General features: G+C 40.3%; 1 protein-coding gene across 1 annotated transcript in view; it reads left to right on the forward strand.

Moving 5' to 3' along the window:
• PLXNC1 (plexin C1) overlaps positions 1–12,769 on the forward strand; it is a 149,180-nt gene extending 136,411 nt beyond the window's left edge. Inside the window, exons 30-31 of the mRNA XM_075856836.1 lie at positions 3,251–3,325; positions 10,544–12,769. Of these exons, the coding sequence (XP_075712951.1) occupies positions 3,251–3,325; positions 10,544–10,648 (180 nt within the window). The 3' untranslated portion in view covers positions 10,649–12,769. The remainder of the gene's footprint in view (positions 1–3,250; positions 3,326–10,543) is intronic.
• Positions 12,770–16,763: the final 3,994 nt, after the last annotated feature.

Here is a 16,763-nt window from a genome sequence, read left to right on the forward strand (position 1 = left end):
CGCCACTCACGACTCTGACAGCTACCACTATTCAAAGAGCAATATAACAATAATACCGCCATACAGTGACCATATACTGGTCAGATACCAGTTCTACACAGGCGGTCTGCAGATTGTCTATCTGCAGATTATACGAGAGAATACAGTACTGATCAGACACAGACAGAATAAAAAAAACAATTAAATCTAGTGACTCACAGGTGACTTCGTCTCTGACTGGAGTTGTTTACTTTCCTTTTCTTTTCTATCCAGCCAAAACAGCTATGACAAATTTTCCAAAGGACTGCCAAGTTTGCTACCCATAGTAGAAGAAAGAAGGTACGCAGCACTTAAGGGGTGAGGATAAATCACCAGTGGTTTCTTCCACTGGTGATTTATCCTCACCCCTTGAGTTCTGCCTATCTTCTTTCTTCTACTATACGTTTGTGGGGAAACTGGGACTATGCCCCTGGTTTGGCGTACACTATGAGGATCCAAAAAGAAACGAATAGAAGTGCTGTTCCCATCTCCATTTTTAACAAGATTGCTACCTAGACATCTTTATCCCCTTGCTTCTTCAGCCCATCCCCACCCTCTACAAACAGGGGTAGGCAACCTTGGCAAGGTGGAGAATTACTGTTATAACTTGCAAGGGTCTTGAGATCTACTTGGTACCAAGTCATCACAGGAATATGGGGGTAATGATGTGTACATTACAGGGACATTTCTAAGGTCTCAAACTAGACTGTCCCCATGGGATAATTAAATTTAGCAATACAGAACATTTAAGAGAATACAGCACTGATCAGACATAGTCACAGGCAGAATGCACAAGAATTACATCCAGTGACTCACAGGCTACATCTCTGATGGTAGATGTTCTCTTTCCTTACCTTCTCCATTCGGGCAAGAACGCTATGAACACTACTTCCAGCCACAACTCAACTCTACAGCATTTGTTGTCCAGACATCTTAGGTTCCAGACTTCTCCATCATCCTCCCCACCTTCTCACCTTTTCCATCAAACTCCCCATCCTGGTGACCTAATAGTGTCATCCTGCTGCAACCCCTAATTCTGTGCCTGGCGTGATGCCCAGTGCCCCCAAATACTGTACTGCAGAAATATTGCTATGCAGATAATTCCCCTGAAAATACCAGTACCTCAGATAGTTCTTCCTTTAGTAATTAGTACCACACAGTGCCCTCAAAAATAATTGTGCCTAGCAAATAGTCCCTCTGCCAGTAATAGGGCCACAGACATAGGGCAGATTTACGAATACTGTCAGATTTAGACAGTGTTGATTTAGACAAGGCAGTCAGAAGATGCACCAAATTTAATCAAAGTAGTTAATGCTGTATGATAAATTTGGTGCATCTAGACATTTTTTCACTTCCTCTTGGTTGGCTTACTTTTGGCGCACAGAGGCGGATTTTAAGCCACATCGCTTTCTATTAGATCATGACACCTTCCCTTATAAAAACCACACCCCCTTATCGAGCATGGTGCACAAAGTGTCCTGCGAAATGCAGATAGATAGTAAAAATTGGAATACAACTAGAGAGACGAGACAGCACATCCAAAAAAAGGAGGAATTTATTCACCCAAATATGCCACGTTACAATCCAATAGGACCTTTCTCAAGCATGCTTGAGAAAGGTCCTATTGGATCGAAAAGTTGCATATTTGCGTATATAAATTCCTCCTTTTATTGGATGCGCTGTATTGTCTCTCCATTTGGATTACATCAAAGGACTTTGGATCAGGTTCTTTTGAGGCTTGCACTCATATAATCATATATCTGGTGCTGTGATATTCCATTATGTGAAAGTTAAAATGGGGACACGTGACATACTCTCGCTGTGACATACAGCGTGACTGTCCCGCTGGATCTGGGACTTTGGGGAGGCATAAGAAAGTGCCCCTGACAGTAATAGTGTTTAATCAGTGCTTCCAAAAAAAATTGTGCAAAGCAGAGTGCCCCCATTAGCAATAGTGCTCCCACATAGTGCCCCCAATAGTAATAATACTGCCCAGAGAGCACCATTAGTTATGGTGCCCCTAATAGTAATAATGCTCCCCCAGAGTGCCCCATTATTAAGTGCTCCCCACAGTGCCCCATTAGTAATAGTGCTTCCCCATGGTACCCCGATTAGTAATAGTGCCCCCACAGTGCCCCATTAGTAACATGCTCCCCCACATTGCCCTATTAGTAATAGCACCCCTATTCGTAATAGTGTTCCCCCAGAGTGCCACTATTAATAACATGCTCCCCCACAATGCCCTATTAGTAAATGTGCCCCCTACAGTGTCCCTATTAGTAATAGTGTTCCCCCAGAGTGCCCCCATTAGTAACAATGCTCTGCAGAGTTCCCCCATGAGTAATGGTGCTCCCCAACAGTGCCCTCATTAGTAATATTGCACTCCACATTGCCCCTATTAGTAATAATGCTCTCCCAGTGCCCCCATTAATAATAACGCTTACCCAGCGTGCCCCCATTAGTAATAGTGCCCTCAATTGTAATAATGTTCCCACATAGTGCTAACATTAGTCGCCTGGTCCTTTTCCATTATGCAACCAACCATGTTAAACCTGTCAGTGTGCATCACCCAGCTATTCTATGAAGTCTGCTTCTTTTCCGAAGCACCTCTGTACGAGCGGCAGTACATCGCCACTAGGTGCAGAGGATGGCTGTGGCTCCATTACAACCGGCAAGCCAGGGACTCAGTCAGTACTGCAGATTAATTTTTATTCCGCAGTACTGACTGAAGCCCCGTGACCTACTCGCCACCTGTTTGCGATTGACCTCTTCTGTTCTATAGCAAAACAGCTTCAGACCCCAGCCCTGACCCGTAAATAAAAGACTCCAGTCCCGACCCCAAAATGACTTGCTTAGACCAGACTCCAAAATTATTTCAGACATACCAGACCCTTAAGCAAATTCAGACTCTAGACAAGAGCATATACTTACCTTCTTCGTTACCGAGTTCCTCTTCAGCTCCAGGCGGAGCTGCACATCAGGACAGAAGTCAGGAAAGTGTGTGCCCAGACCTGTCACTGTCTGTCCTTCAGCAGAACAGAAATGACAAGCATTGGGAGCGCTGTTGTGCCCCCTACACCCCTACCAAAAGAACCGGCGACAAAAATGGTCGCACCTCCTGGCTGTGTTCAGCTGTAATCAGTTCTTTTTGAGTGTGCTTCTGTGGTTCAGACACCTGTTTATATAACAATAAATCACTGATACTGAACTGATGTCTTCATCTACTTTTCAGAAACATACTCATGAATTTAAAGAAGATGTGGCTTTGAAGGAACTTTTTAAGTACATTGAGAAATACTTTAATGTGGTATGTAGACAATTCTAATGTAATGTATATATTTATAATGTATATTTATCACAAATGTTGTGAAAGGCATGAATTTACGAGTTGGCAAAAATGTAGCAAATTGCACCAAACTTTTGAAAATGATGCACATAGCAGAATATATTAGGTGCAACACCCTAGACACATTTTATGTCGTACGCCATTACACAGCAGGCAGACATGTTCACCAATAATTTGCACAAAAACTAACGCATGCCTTTTAATGTTGCACATTTTAAAATTATTAACCATTTCTCACCTATCGAGGATGGCATAAATGTGATGCTTAGATCCCAGAAATGGAAACAAAGATTGTTGACCAACATTTTCATTAACCCCTTAAGGATGCAGCCTAGTTTAAGGCTCAGAGCCCAATTTAATTTTTAAATCCGACATGTGTCACTTTGTGTGGTAAACACTCTGGAATGCTTATACCTATCCAAGCGATTCTGAGACGGTTTTCTAGAGACACATTGGGTTTTATGTTAGTGGTTAAATTTGGTCGATATATTCAGTGTTTATTTGTAAAAATTTTGGGGAAAAAACAGCATCTTTCTGAATTTAAATGTATCTGCTTGTAAGACAGATAGTAATACCATAATATAGTGACTATTTCATATATCCCATATGTGTACTTTATGTTTGCATAATTTTTTGAACATTCTTTTATTTTTCTAGGACGTTACAAGGCTTAAAACATAAGCAGCAATTTCTCATATTTTGAAGAGATTTTCAAAAGCCTCTTTTTTTTTTTAGGTACTAGTTCAGTTTTGAAGTGGCTTTGAGTGCCTTCTATATTAGAACCCCCCCATAAAACACGACATTTTAAAAACTAGATCCCTCAAAGTATTCAAAACAGCATCTAGAAAGTTTCTTAACCCTTTAGGCGTTTCCCAGGAGTTTAAAGCAAAGCAGAGGTGAAATTTACAAATTTCTTTTTATTTCATTATTTTCTGTAAGGGCGGATTTACACGAGCGTGTGCGTTTTTGCGTGCGCAAAAGGCACTTAACAGCTCCGTGTGTCATCAGATAGGATGTGCGGCTGCGTGATTGTCGCGCAGCCGCCATCATTATGACACTCCGTTTGGATGTTTGTAAACAGAAAAGCACGCGGTGCTTTTCTGTTTCCAAACATACTTTTGACTGCTGTTGCGCGAATAACACGCGTCCCACGGAAGTGCTTCCGTGTGGTGCGCGTGATTTTAGCGCACCCATTGACTTCAATGGGTGCGTGATGCGTGAAAAATGCAGAAATATAGGACCTGTCGTGAGTTTTACGCAGCGGACTCACGCTGTGCAAAAATCACTGACAGTCTGCAATGCCCCATAGACTTGCATAGGTCCGTGCGACACGCGTGAAAAACACGCGGGTGGCACGGACGTATATCGCGTTCGTGTAAATCCGCCCTAAAACAGAAAGTTTTACCAGAGAAACGCAACTCAATATTTATTTTAAGCCCTCTTTTTTTATTAGGCACCATGTCCGGTTTTAACCCCTTCCCGTCGTAAACAACTTTCAGATTTTCATTTTCGTTTTTTCCTCCCCACATTCCAGAAGCCATAACGTCTTTATTTTTCCGTTCATATAGTACTATTATGGCTTGATTTTTGCGGGACGAGTTGTAGTTTTTCGTAGCAACATTTATTTTGCCATATAATGTACTAGGAAACGGCAAAAAAAAATATTTGTGGGGTAGAAAATGAAAAAAAACAGCGATTCATCCATCTTTTTTTGCGCTGCGTTTTTACGGAATTCACTGTGCAATTAAAACACCATGGTAACTTTATTCTGTGGGTCAATACGATTACGGCGATACCAAATATATATAGTTTTTTCTTTATTTTACTACTTTTACATGTAAAAACCTAAGTGTAAAAAAGAAAATTTATTTTGCGACGCCAAATTCCGAGAGCCGTAACTTTTTTATTTTTCCGTTGATTAAGTGGTATGAGGGCTTATTTTTTGCGGGATAAGCTGTAGTTTTTAATAATACCATGGTGTACATGCGACGGTTTGATCACTTTTTAGTTCATATTTTGTGGGAGATTAGGTGACCAAAAAAATATACATTCTGGCGTTTACAAATTATTATTTTTTACGGCGTTCACCGTGCGGGTTAAATAATGATATATTATAAGGGCATGACCACACATGGCGGAATTCCTCCGCAACTGTCCGCATCAATGCCGCACCTAATCCGGGTTGCGGATTACGGCTGCGGATCTGCACAAAATGTGCAGAAAATTGATGTGGACTGGCCGCTGCGGACTGCAGGAAAAGTGCTTCCCTTCTCCCTATTCAGTGCAGGATAGAGAGAAGGGACAGCACTTTCCCTAGTGAAAGTCAAAGAAATTCATACTTACCGCCCGTTGTCTTGGTGACGCGTCCCTCTTTCGGCATCCAGCCCGACCTCCCTGGATGACGCTCCAGTCCATGTGACCGCTGCAGCCTGTGCTTGGCCTGTGATTGGCTGCAGCCGTCACTTAGAATGAAACGTCATCCTGGGAGGCCGGACTGGAGACAGACGCAGGGAGTTCTCGGTAAGTATGAACTTATATGTTTTTTTACAGATACATGTATATTGAGATCGGTAGTCACTGTCCCGGGTGCAGAAACAGTTACTGCCGATCGCGTAACTCTTTCAGCACCCTGGACAGTGACTATTTACAGACGTCTCCTAGCAACGCTCCCGTCATTACGGGAGCCCCATTGACTTCCTCAGTCTGGCTGTAGACCTAGAAATACATAGGTCCAGCCAGAATGAAGAAATGTCATGGTAGTAAAAACAATACGCTCCGCAGCACACATAAGATCTGCGGACTTCATTGCGGAATTTTGACTCTCCATTGAAGTCAATGGAGAAATTCCGCCATGAGTCCGCAACCAGTCCGCCACTGCTCCGCAACAGACAGAGCATGCTGCGGACACCAAATTCCGCTCCGCAGCCTATGCTCCGCAGCGGAATTGTACGCATCGTGTAAACGAACACTGCTAAATTAAAGTGAAAGTCAATGGAGAAACGGCTCCGCTGTGGATTAACGCTGCGGAGTGTCCGCAGCGGAATTTAAGTGAAATTCCGCCATGTGTGAACCCGCCCTTATAGTTCAGACTTTTACGGACGCGGCAATACCAATTATACTTCTTTATTTATTTTTTTACTATGCTCTAGGGGGAAAATGGGAAAAGGGTTTTTTTTTTAACTTTTCATTTTTTTTTACACAAAAAAAAACTTTATTTAACTAATTTTTACTTTTTTTATTAGTCCAGATTGCAGTATATCGTGATTCTGACAGGCACCTATTAAGCCCTGCCGGTGTACAAAGATGGCGGACTTGGGGGCGCTCATTAAGCCCCCAGGCAGCCATAGCAACCATCGCCCGCCCCCCGCAATTGCGTTGCGGGGGGCGCGATGAGCAGGTATCCCCCCTCTTTCTGACTATTTAAATGCTGCGGTCAGTATTGACCGCAGCATTTAACAAGTTAAACTAGCGGGATCGTGCTCGAGCGCGATGCCGCTAGTTACTCTGATGTGTTGGCTGTAACATACAGCCAAACACCGGCATCGTATGGAGCGAGTTCACTCCGTGAGCCCGCTCCATACTTCCCCTACCCGACTTTTGCGTATGGATACGTCAAATGTCGGGAAGGGGTTAAGAGGTCTTGTGGTGCCAAAACAGTGGAAACCCTCCAAAAGTCGCCCTATTTGGCAAACTACACCCCTCAAGGAATTTATCAAGGAGTAAAGTGAGCATTTAGACCTTACAAGTTTTTTGCTGCATTTTGTGGAATTAGGCTGTGCAATTAAAAATCTAATTTTTCCGATAAAAGGTACACATTTTTACTTTTTACAAGGAATAAAGGAGAAAAAGCACCCCAACATTTGAAAAGCAAATAAAACTGCTGGTTGGACAAATGGCAGGGCTCCAAAAGGCAGGAATGCTATTTGGCATGTAGATTTTGCTGTATTGGTTTCTGGGAGCCCTGTCGCATTTGCAGAGCTTCTGAGGTACCCGTAGAGGGGAAACCCCTTAAAAGTGACCCCATTTTGGAAACTAGACCCCTTGAGGAATTCATTGTAGTTTTCATGGGGTGAATGCGACTTTTTGATCAGTTTCTATTCAATTTTTTTAAGAGGCGTGGCGACTAAATAACAGCAATTCTACGATTGTTTTTTATTCCTTTTTTTTTTAGTGTTCACAGTGCGCTATAAACAACATTCACTTTACTCTGTGGGGTGATACGATTACGGCGATACCATATGTTTATAGTTTTTTAATGTCTTATGGCGTTTACACAATAAAATACTTTTTGATCACTTTTTATTCCATTTCATGCAAGGTGAAGTGACCAAAAAATTGTGATTCTGGTATGGCTTATTATTATTTTCTTTTATGGCGTTCACGTCGTGGGAAAAATAATGAAATTCTTTTGTAGATCAGGCCATTACAGACGCAGCGATACTAATTATGTATAGTTTATTTATTTAATAATAAAGGGACTGATAAGGGAAAAGAGGGGATTTATACTTTTATTACTTTAAAACTTTTTATTTTTTCACAATTCTTTTGTAACTTTTTTTATTTTGTCCCACTAGGAGACTTGAAGGCAGGAGGCTGTGATCGCAATTCTAGTAGTGCATGCGTAGTGCAGTGTATTAGAGCTGTCAGCTACTCGCTGATAGAAAACATAGTGGGTCGTAGGCAGCATAGCCGGAGGCTATTGTTAGGCCTCCAGTTGCCATAGCAACCATCGCCGCCCGCTATCATGTAGCGGGCTGTCGATGGTGGTTTAACACCTAAGAAGCTGTGATCGCTATTGAATGCGGCTTCTAAGGGGTTAATCAGTGGGGACATCGCGATCTGTCCCCGCTGAAGGAGCTGCGGCAACTGCTGTACGATGCACTTACCATGACCTAATAGTACGTCAAGGAGCGGGAAGGTGTTAAAGAGATGATATACCAATGATATAAAGAGGACCTGTCTGTTCGTCTGACAAGTCTGTTTTAAGAAAATACTTATATTCCCCATAAAATAACAATTCTGGATCAGCTTTTCTGAAAACTTTACATTGTACCAATGATCTGTTATTCCTCCTACAAATTTATGATTCAATTGACAACTGGGTGTTACCAGTTGGGGGTGTGTCCCTACACTGTCTTACACTATTCAACCAGTTCTTATAAGAAAAGAAGAAAACAGCGCTCCTCTGAGATAATAACATGCGGGGATATGTACAGCATATGTGCAGTGAATCTGAGTAGACTCATCTTGTGGAGTTGTGCGGGATCATCGGCACAACTCAACTTTAAACTGTGCCAGGTCAGTCTGACCCCAGTGTCAGCGTAGTTTGCAAGCCTCCGGAGTTGACTCTGGGTGTGTAGCTCCTAGATTGGAGGTCCTCCTGTAGTCCGGTAATCAATGGCAAAGTGAAGAAAACTCCTTTCTGCGGCTCTCCTGTGCTGGTACTCAGATAAGTTTGCAGTCAGTTTCCAAAGGATAGGAATTTATTCACACGCATATAAAAACAAACACTGTGCAATGCGTTTCGACCTCATACTGAGGTCTTCGTCAGGCATATCCGACAGAACCCCTCAACGGAAAAACAACGCTGATGTGAACAGGCCCTTATTTGTATTCTTCATTTACCTTTTTCAGATTGGGTGTAATGTTTACATATAATGCTCACCATTTATGTGCCATACACGACTGAGTAATATAGCTATAGCCCATAGTGGTTAACCCTTTCATTACTGGGGGTCTTTTGGGCCTTCATGACCAGAGCAAAATTCCACCTTTGGAATGCTGAATTCTAATAGAGAATTTTTTTTTGTTGTTGCTTAGTCTCCCACACAATTTTTTGTTTATTTTTTTTTGTGGAACACAAACATTTCTCATGATCGATATCAGGTCCAATTCTTAATTCATTTTATAAGTCTTTTTTTTAGCGAAAAATGGTCAAAACAGAAAAAAAATACTGCATTTCCCTTATTTCTTTATGCTGTTTTGAGGTAGCTTGTTTTTAGCTGTAACTGTCTTTCACTCCCATGGCTTTAGACACAGCATTTTAGTAAATGCGCAAAAGTAGATAGGGCTGGGTTAGAACAGACTAAGATTGTTTTTATTTTTCGCATTTTTTTTTACATTGTACTATATTAAATTTATCTGTGTTCCCGTTTTCTTAATACACAGATCCCTGTTAAGAGTGATCTAATGGTAACAGCCCATTAAATCATTGTTACCAGTGATCTGTATATTGCCGATGTGCAATGAACACACAGATCATGTCTTCTCTCCATCCCTCTAAGCCCGCTCTCCACATGGAATCCCCTTGACATAATTACTGACGTCACGGGGGTTCCCTAGCGAGCGCCCGAATGCAGGAGCAGTGACTTCTGCATTTGAAAACAAAGCGCTCAATATGAGCGATATGTTTATGGTTCTCTGCGACAGGGAACTTAAATAATCAGTTCCCTGTCAAAGTACAGGATCAGGCTGTCACACTGGTAGCCTGATCTTGCCGATGGCATTGCCTGCAGGAGTGCCATCAAAGACAGCAGATACATTAACGGGCTGTAGGTACAAGGACCAGTCCCTTAGCCCATTAATTTAAGTGGTGTGGGCGAGAAGGGGTTAGAGATGCGATTTTACTCCTGGCAAAAAAAAAAAAAATTACACGTAACCAATGAGTACACGCTTCTGCAAAGGTTTTTCCCAAAGATGGGTCTCTCGGACCCCTGCATGTAAGCGACCCAGCCTTGATACTATTGGACACTAGGCGCAACACTGATGTCATAGCATTACAAAAACTTGCTACCAGAATCAAAACTATATCACAGTTAATGGCAGTTACACTAGGGTAAAAGCCATCACTTGGTCATTACATTCCTATTTAATATCCAATGTAGTTTACCACCACCTGTCATATTTTGAAATGGCTCACAATTTACAATATATTAGGAACCTCTCTATTAGGTCATCTTAGAGAGGTCCCAATATTAAAGGGTCTGCTTGGTGTCATATACCACAGAACCTTATAGTAACATTTGAAGGGTAAATACTGGAATCCAAAAAGATTCCTTTTTTCAAGGACAAAAATTGCAATTTGTTTTTATACAGAGTAGCAAAGCCTTGGCATTAACACTGTAATATAATGGGTTGCGGTACTTAAATTTTTTTATTTTAATTTCACATCTATTTCAGATTATAAGTACCGTGGAGAAGGAGAGGGGGTTTGACTCTGAACTGAGGCAGTTGCAGCATCTCAAAAATATACTCGAAGACAAAAATAAATGTGTATGGGAATAGTGGCATTGCAAGCATATGCTGCATTAATCCGCAACCTAAGTGGACAGAAGATGCGAGATCCTCTTTCAAAGTACATGCTGTATATATGAGGACATTTTAAAACATCTGCTATTTACATAATGTGAAAGCTGTTTTACAATTAAGTTTTCATTTCTGTTTTCCTGTAAATATTGTATAACCAAATGTGATTGTGAATTTAATATGCTAAATTCATTAAAATCAGAGAGAAAGTGCAGGAAAGTCCAGGGCTTACTCCCTTCTCTTTTTCCTACCTTTGAGCGAAGGGTGGAATAACTGCTGCGTAAGAACGCTGTTTACCGTATTTACGTAGTAATAGGGAGAAAAGCCCTGAGAAGGTTAAAAAGCATCCATGGGGTAGGAATATGGGTGGTATATTAGTTGCCTCAGTAGCTGGCTCTATTGCATTCAAATTAGTTTTCCCATCTTGCACATTTATAGAATATCCACAAAATACGCCATAAACATGTGATAGGATAGGCTATAAATATGTGAGCCCGCTTTATTAATTCTGTGCAGCCCCTTTCCCTATTGATATCAATGGAGAGGAGGTTGATTTTGCACACGGCCCTCTCCATTCCAGTCTATGCAGTTACAGAAAGAGCAGAGTGCTGTTCTGGACTTGTTGCCAGTAGGTACATCTTCCGTGGGCATTATTTAGGTACCACCGCACAGCAATTCCAGAAAACCTTTTTTTGTAGCTGTAATATGGATTTTTTCGATCTCAGTGTAAGGGTATGTGCACACGTTTACTAAAAAAACGTCTGAAAATACGGAGCTGTTTTCAAGGGAAAACAGCTCCTGATTTTCAGACTTTTTTTTTTAGCAACTCGCGTTTTTGGAGCTGTTTTTCTATAGAGTCAATGAAGAATGGCTCCAAAAAACGGCTCAAGAAGTGACATGCACATTTTCGTGGGCGTTTTTTTATGCAGCCGCGTAAAAAGACGCCCCGTCGGAAGAGAGCGCCGTTTTTCCCATTAAAAACAATGGGCAGATGTTTGGAGGCATCCTGCTGTGTGCACATGCCCTAAAACTGGTACAACACTTGGACTAGATAGATTACATCAGAGATCTCCCAGCTTGCACACGCTTCACTTAAATTTCATAACGAAATTCCCAGATTCCACACATTTCTACACAGAAACGGTCTAAATTTAATACATACTGACAAGAAAAAGATGCTGAGAAGCATCGGGGGGGTTCATAGAATACATTATGAGGTTGAGCATGAGAGAGATAGGAAAAAAAGCAGGGATCCATGCATATTAAACTTAACAGAATGACATCAGTGTCCTATAATGAATAGAAGTAACAGCTAATGAGATAGGACATGTACTATACGGCTCTAGATTGTGTATTTGAATGCGGAGGAAAAGGGGATACCAAGCGAACATATACAGAAATATGGAAGAAAACCCTATAGGTCATAAATTAAGGAAAATATATTTTAAATGTAAAGATATGAGAAGCCCTAATAAAAAGATTAGAAACTGTTTGACTTTTTAGAATAAAGAGGATATGAAATAGTAGAGAACCGCAATATATCTGAATCGCGGAGGTGTAATATATTTGTAAGTGTTGCACACTGTGACTGACAGAAACATGGAGCCAATTTGGGAATGCATGAAAAATCCCCGTGACGATACTTAAAACCCAGCCCACTGAGGAGGCAATAGAGGACGTGAGACAGGAGAGATCAGGGATGAGGTAAGAGCTCCCCCCTGTGGTTGGGTGTCTGACGATTGAGCCTCCAGAAGGGGAGGGATATCCCAGTATACAAAAGACGTGAGATTTAGATGTTCACTGCCAAAGACTTGTTATGCCGTTATGCTACATATCTCCCCGAGGAGCCAGAATTAAACTGGTGAAACACGTAGGAGCTTAACCCCTTCAGGACTGAGCCTGTTTTGGCCTTGAGGACAAAGCAGATTTTTTCAAATCTGACATGTGTTACCTTATGTAGTAATAACTTGGGAATTCTTTTTACCTATCCAAGTGATTCTCAGATTGCTTTCTCGTGACATATTGTACTTTATGTTAGTATAAAAATGTGGTCAATAAATTCAATATTTGTGTGTGAAAAACACCAAAATTTAGAGAAAATGTGCAAGAATCTGCTTGTAAATTCACACAAAATTGTCACTATTTCATATATCCCACGTCTACTTTATGTTTGCATCGTTTTTTTAACATTCTTTTATCTTTCTAGGACGTTACAAGGCTTAGAACTTTAGCAGCAATTTCTCATATTTTTCAATAAAATTTCAAAAGGCTATTTTTTCAGGGACCAGTTCAGTTCTGAAGTGGCTTTGAGGGCCTTGTATAATAGAAATTCCCCATAAATCACCTACATTTTGAAAACTGCACTCATCAAAGTATCCCAAACATTATTCAAAAAGTGTTTTAACCCCATAGGCGTTTCCCAGGAATTAAAAGCAAAAGTAGCGGTGAAATTTACAAATTTAATAATTTTTTGGGGCAAAATTCATTTGTAATACAGATTTTTCTGTAACACAGAAGGTTTTACACGAGAAATGCAACTCAATATATATTGCTCAGATTCTGCAGTTTTTAGAAATATCCCACATGTGGCTCTAGTGTGCTAATGGACTGAAACACCGGCCTCAGAATCAAAGGAGCACCTAGTGGATTTTGGGGTCTCCTTTTTTTGAATATATTTTAGGCACAATGTCAGGTCTGAAGAGGTCTTGTGGTGCCAAAACTGTGGCAGCCCCCCAAAAGTGACCCCCATTTTGAAAACTACACCCCTCAGGGAATTTATCTAGGGGCATAGTTACCATTTTGACCCCACAGTTTTTTTGCTAAATGTATTTGAATTAGTCTGTGAAAATGAAAATCAACGTTTTTTTCTGAAAAAAACCAAAAACGTAGAAAATGTTTAATTTTCACAAGGGATGAAAGGAGAAAAAACACCCCAGCATTTGTAAAGCAATTTCTCCCGAGTACGGCAATACCCCACATGTGGTCATAAATTTTTTTTTATTAGAAAGTAAATTAACACTTTCTGGACTGATCCATTTTTTGCTTTTTTTATTTTCGTTTTTCACTGCCCGCCTTCCAAGAGTCATAGCTTTTTTTATTTTAGAGTCGTGTGACGGCTTATTTCTTGCGGGAGGAGTTGTATTTTCTATAAACACCATTTAAAGTACCATTTAATGTACTGGGAAACTGAAATAAGTATTTGCAGGCTGAAACTGGAAAAAAACTGTGATTCCTCTATTGTTTTTTGGGTTTTGTTTTTACTGCTTTCACCGTGCAGTAAAAACGACAACTTTTTTCTGCGACTCCATACAATTACAGTGATACTAAATTTATATTTTTATTTTTTTATATTTTACTACTTTTACAAAGTAAAAACGATTTGTTAAAAAAAGAAATTGTTTTGTTAAACGACATTCCGAGAGGCATCAGTTTTTTTAATTTTTTAGTCGATTGAGAGGTGTGAGGGCTTATTTTTTTGCGGGAACAGCTGTAGTTTTTATTGGTACCATTTTTTGGTACATACAACTTTTTGAGCACTTATTAAAAAAATTTTTTTTAGAGCTACGGTGACCAAAACCCAGCGATTTTTGAGTTTTAAATTCTTTATTATTTACAGCGTTCACCGTGCGAGTTAAATAATGGTGTATTGTTATAGTTCGGACTTTTACGGATGCAGCGATACCAATTTTGTGCATTTTTTACATTGCTTTAGCGAAAAAATGGGAAAAAGGTTTTCTTTTTTACTTTAAATATTTATTACATTTTTTTCACTAGTAACTTTATTAACTTTTTTTTTACACATTTTATTAGTCCCCCTAAAGGACTTCAACCAACGATCATTAGATCGCTGGTACAATACACTGCAATACTAATGTATTGCAGAATATTGTCATTTTTACAGGCTCCTGTAACAGCGGGATCGCTGTTCCTGTCCGTTAGTCCCGGGTATCAGCTGTAATACATAGCCGACACCCGCAACGTATGGCGCGGGCCCAGCGCGTGAGACCGCTCCATACACCCCTCCACACCACGACATGCTATTAAGTCGTGGTGCATGAAGGGGTTAATACGCAACGGATGGTGCAGAGTGAAATTTTCCACTGATATGCCATTTTAGTGCACAATATGTTGTGTCCAGTTTGTGCCACTGAAGACAAATACCTAATAAAATATTAAATCGGGTTCTCCCGGGTATGGCGATGCCAGATCTTTGGACGTAAACTGCTGTTTGGACATGCTGTAGGGCTCACAAGAGAGGAAGCACCATTTGGCTTTTGGAGCGCAGATTTTGCTTGGTAGTAGTTCAGTTTGGGGTTTTACTTGTATTTCAGTTTATAATGTGGGGGCATATGTAAGCTGGACAGAGTACATCAGGGGCATAATAAGAGGGTATAATAATGGGGTAAATAAATAATAATCCGCAGATGTGTGGCCTGTGTCACATTGATAAATGGTGCCAGATCTTATCCGCTTCTGGAACACACTGCACATTTTGCATCGCCATATTCTGGGAGACAGAATTTTTCTCCACCGGAGCTCTGTGAGGGCTTATTTGTTGCGGGACAATCTGTAGTTTTCATTGGTACGATTTTGTGGTACATGCAGTTTTTTTTTTTATCACTTTTTATTAAATATTTTGGCAAGCAAGGTGACCAAAAAGCATCAATTCTGACAATGTTTTTTATTCTTTTTTTTTACGGCGTTCACCCTGGGATATAAATGACCATTTTACTTTATTCTGCGGGTTGATAAGATTACAGCAATACCATATATATATATATATATATATATATATATATATATATATATATATATAGGTTTTTTTTTCTTGTTTTGCAGCGTTTGCACAATAAAATCACTTTTCTATCAAATTATTTCTTTTTTTGTATCACCATATTCTGAGAGCCATAACTTTTTTATTTTTCAGTCAAAAAAGCTGTTTAAGGGCTTGTTTTTTGCGGCACGGGTTGTTGTTTTTATTGGTACTATTTTGGGGTACATGCAACTTTTTGATCACTCTTTATTGTATATTTTTGAAGGGGTGGTGACTAAAAAAATAGTGATTCTGGCATTGTTTTTTACTTATTTTTTTTGCAGTGTTCATCGTGCAGGAAAAATAATATTATAGTTTTGGTCGTTACGAACGCGGTGTTCGTATATTTGTACTTTTTTAACGTGTTAATTTTTTTCCTATAATAAAAAACTTATAGGAAAAAAAGCATTTTTTGTTTATGTAACTTATAACTTATATTTTTAAACTTTTATAAAACATTTTTATTAACTTATTTATACTTTTTTTTTTACTTGTCCCACTAGGGGACTACGAGACTTGCAGCTCTTATCACTCCTAGAATACATTACACTACCTACGTAGTGTAATATATTCTAACTGTCATAGGCTGGTGCTCATAGGTTCTGTACATGGCTTCCGGTTGCCATGGCAACCATCGTCAGCCCCCGTGATTTCATGTGCTAGAGATCTGCTCTAAACTCCTCAAATTGCAATCGACCGCCGCATCTAAGAGGTTAACTGTACATTTCCTGAGTAATATTCAGAGTACACCATAACAATGCCAGCCACAGTGCTCCAATGCCAGCCACAGTGCCTCAATTCAATGCCCGTCACAGTGCCTAAATACAAGGTTAGCCAAAGAAATACAAGATATTGGCAGCTATTGTGCCCTCACCCTCCCCTGAACTCACCAGACATCAGAGGTGTGGAGAGGCAGGGGTTAATAGTGATGAATCTGCTGCCCTATTCATAGGAGGGGGCGTGGCTAGAAGGTCCTTGCGGAATAGTACCTGCACAGATTTACTGTACTGTGTGTACAAATGTCTGTGTTATTTGCTCACTGAACAGTGAGATTTGATAGAATTCTGTATGTTAGATGTGACTGTTCAGTGAGCAGATAAGATTTTTTACACACAGCACAGGACATGCTGCTTCCATTACACTGCACTGCAAGGACCTTTGAAGCACTGCGCTCAGTCTCCTGCTTCTTCATACAGTGTCTGCCTTCAGGCTATAGGAAGCAGTAGAAGATTACAGCTCAGTTTCTAGGACAAAAAGAGCATCTTATAGTCCGAAAAATAC

This window comes from Rhinoderma darwinii, chromosome 3, assembly GCF_050947455.1.
Source record: "Rhinoderma darwinii isolate aRhiDar2 chromosome 3, aRhiDar2.hap1, whole genome shotgun sequence".
Lineage (NCBI taxonomy): Eukaryota > Metazoa > Chordata > Amphibia > Anura > Rhinodermatidae > Rhinoderma > Rhinoderma darwinii.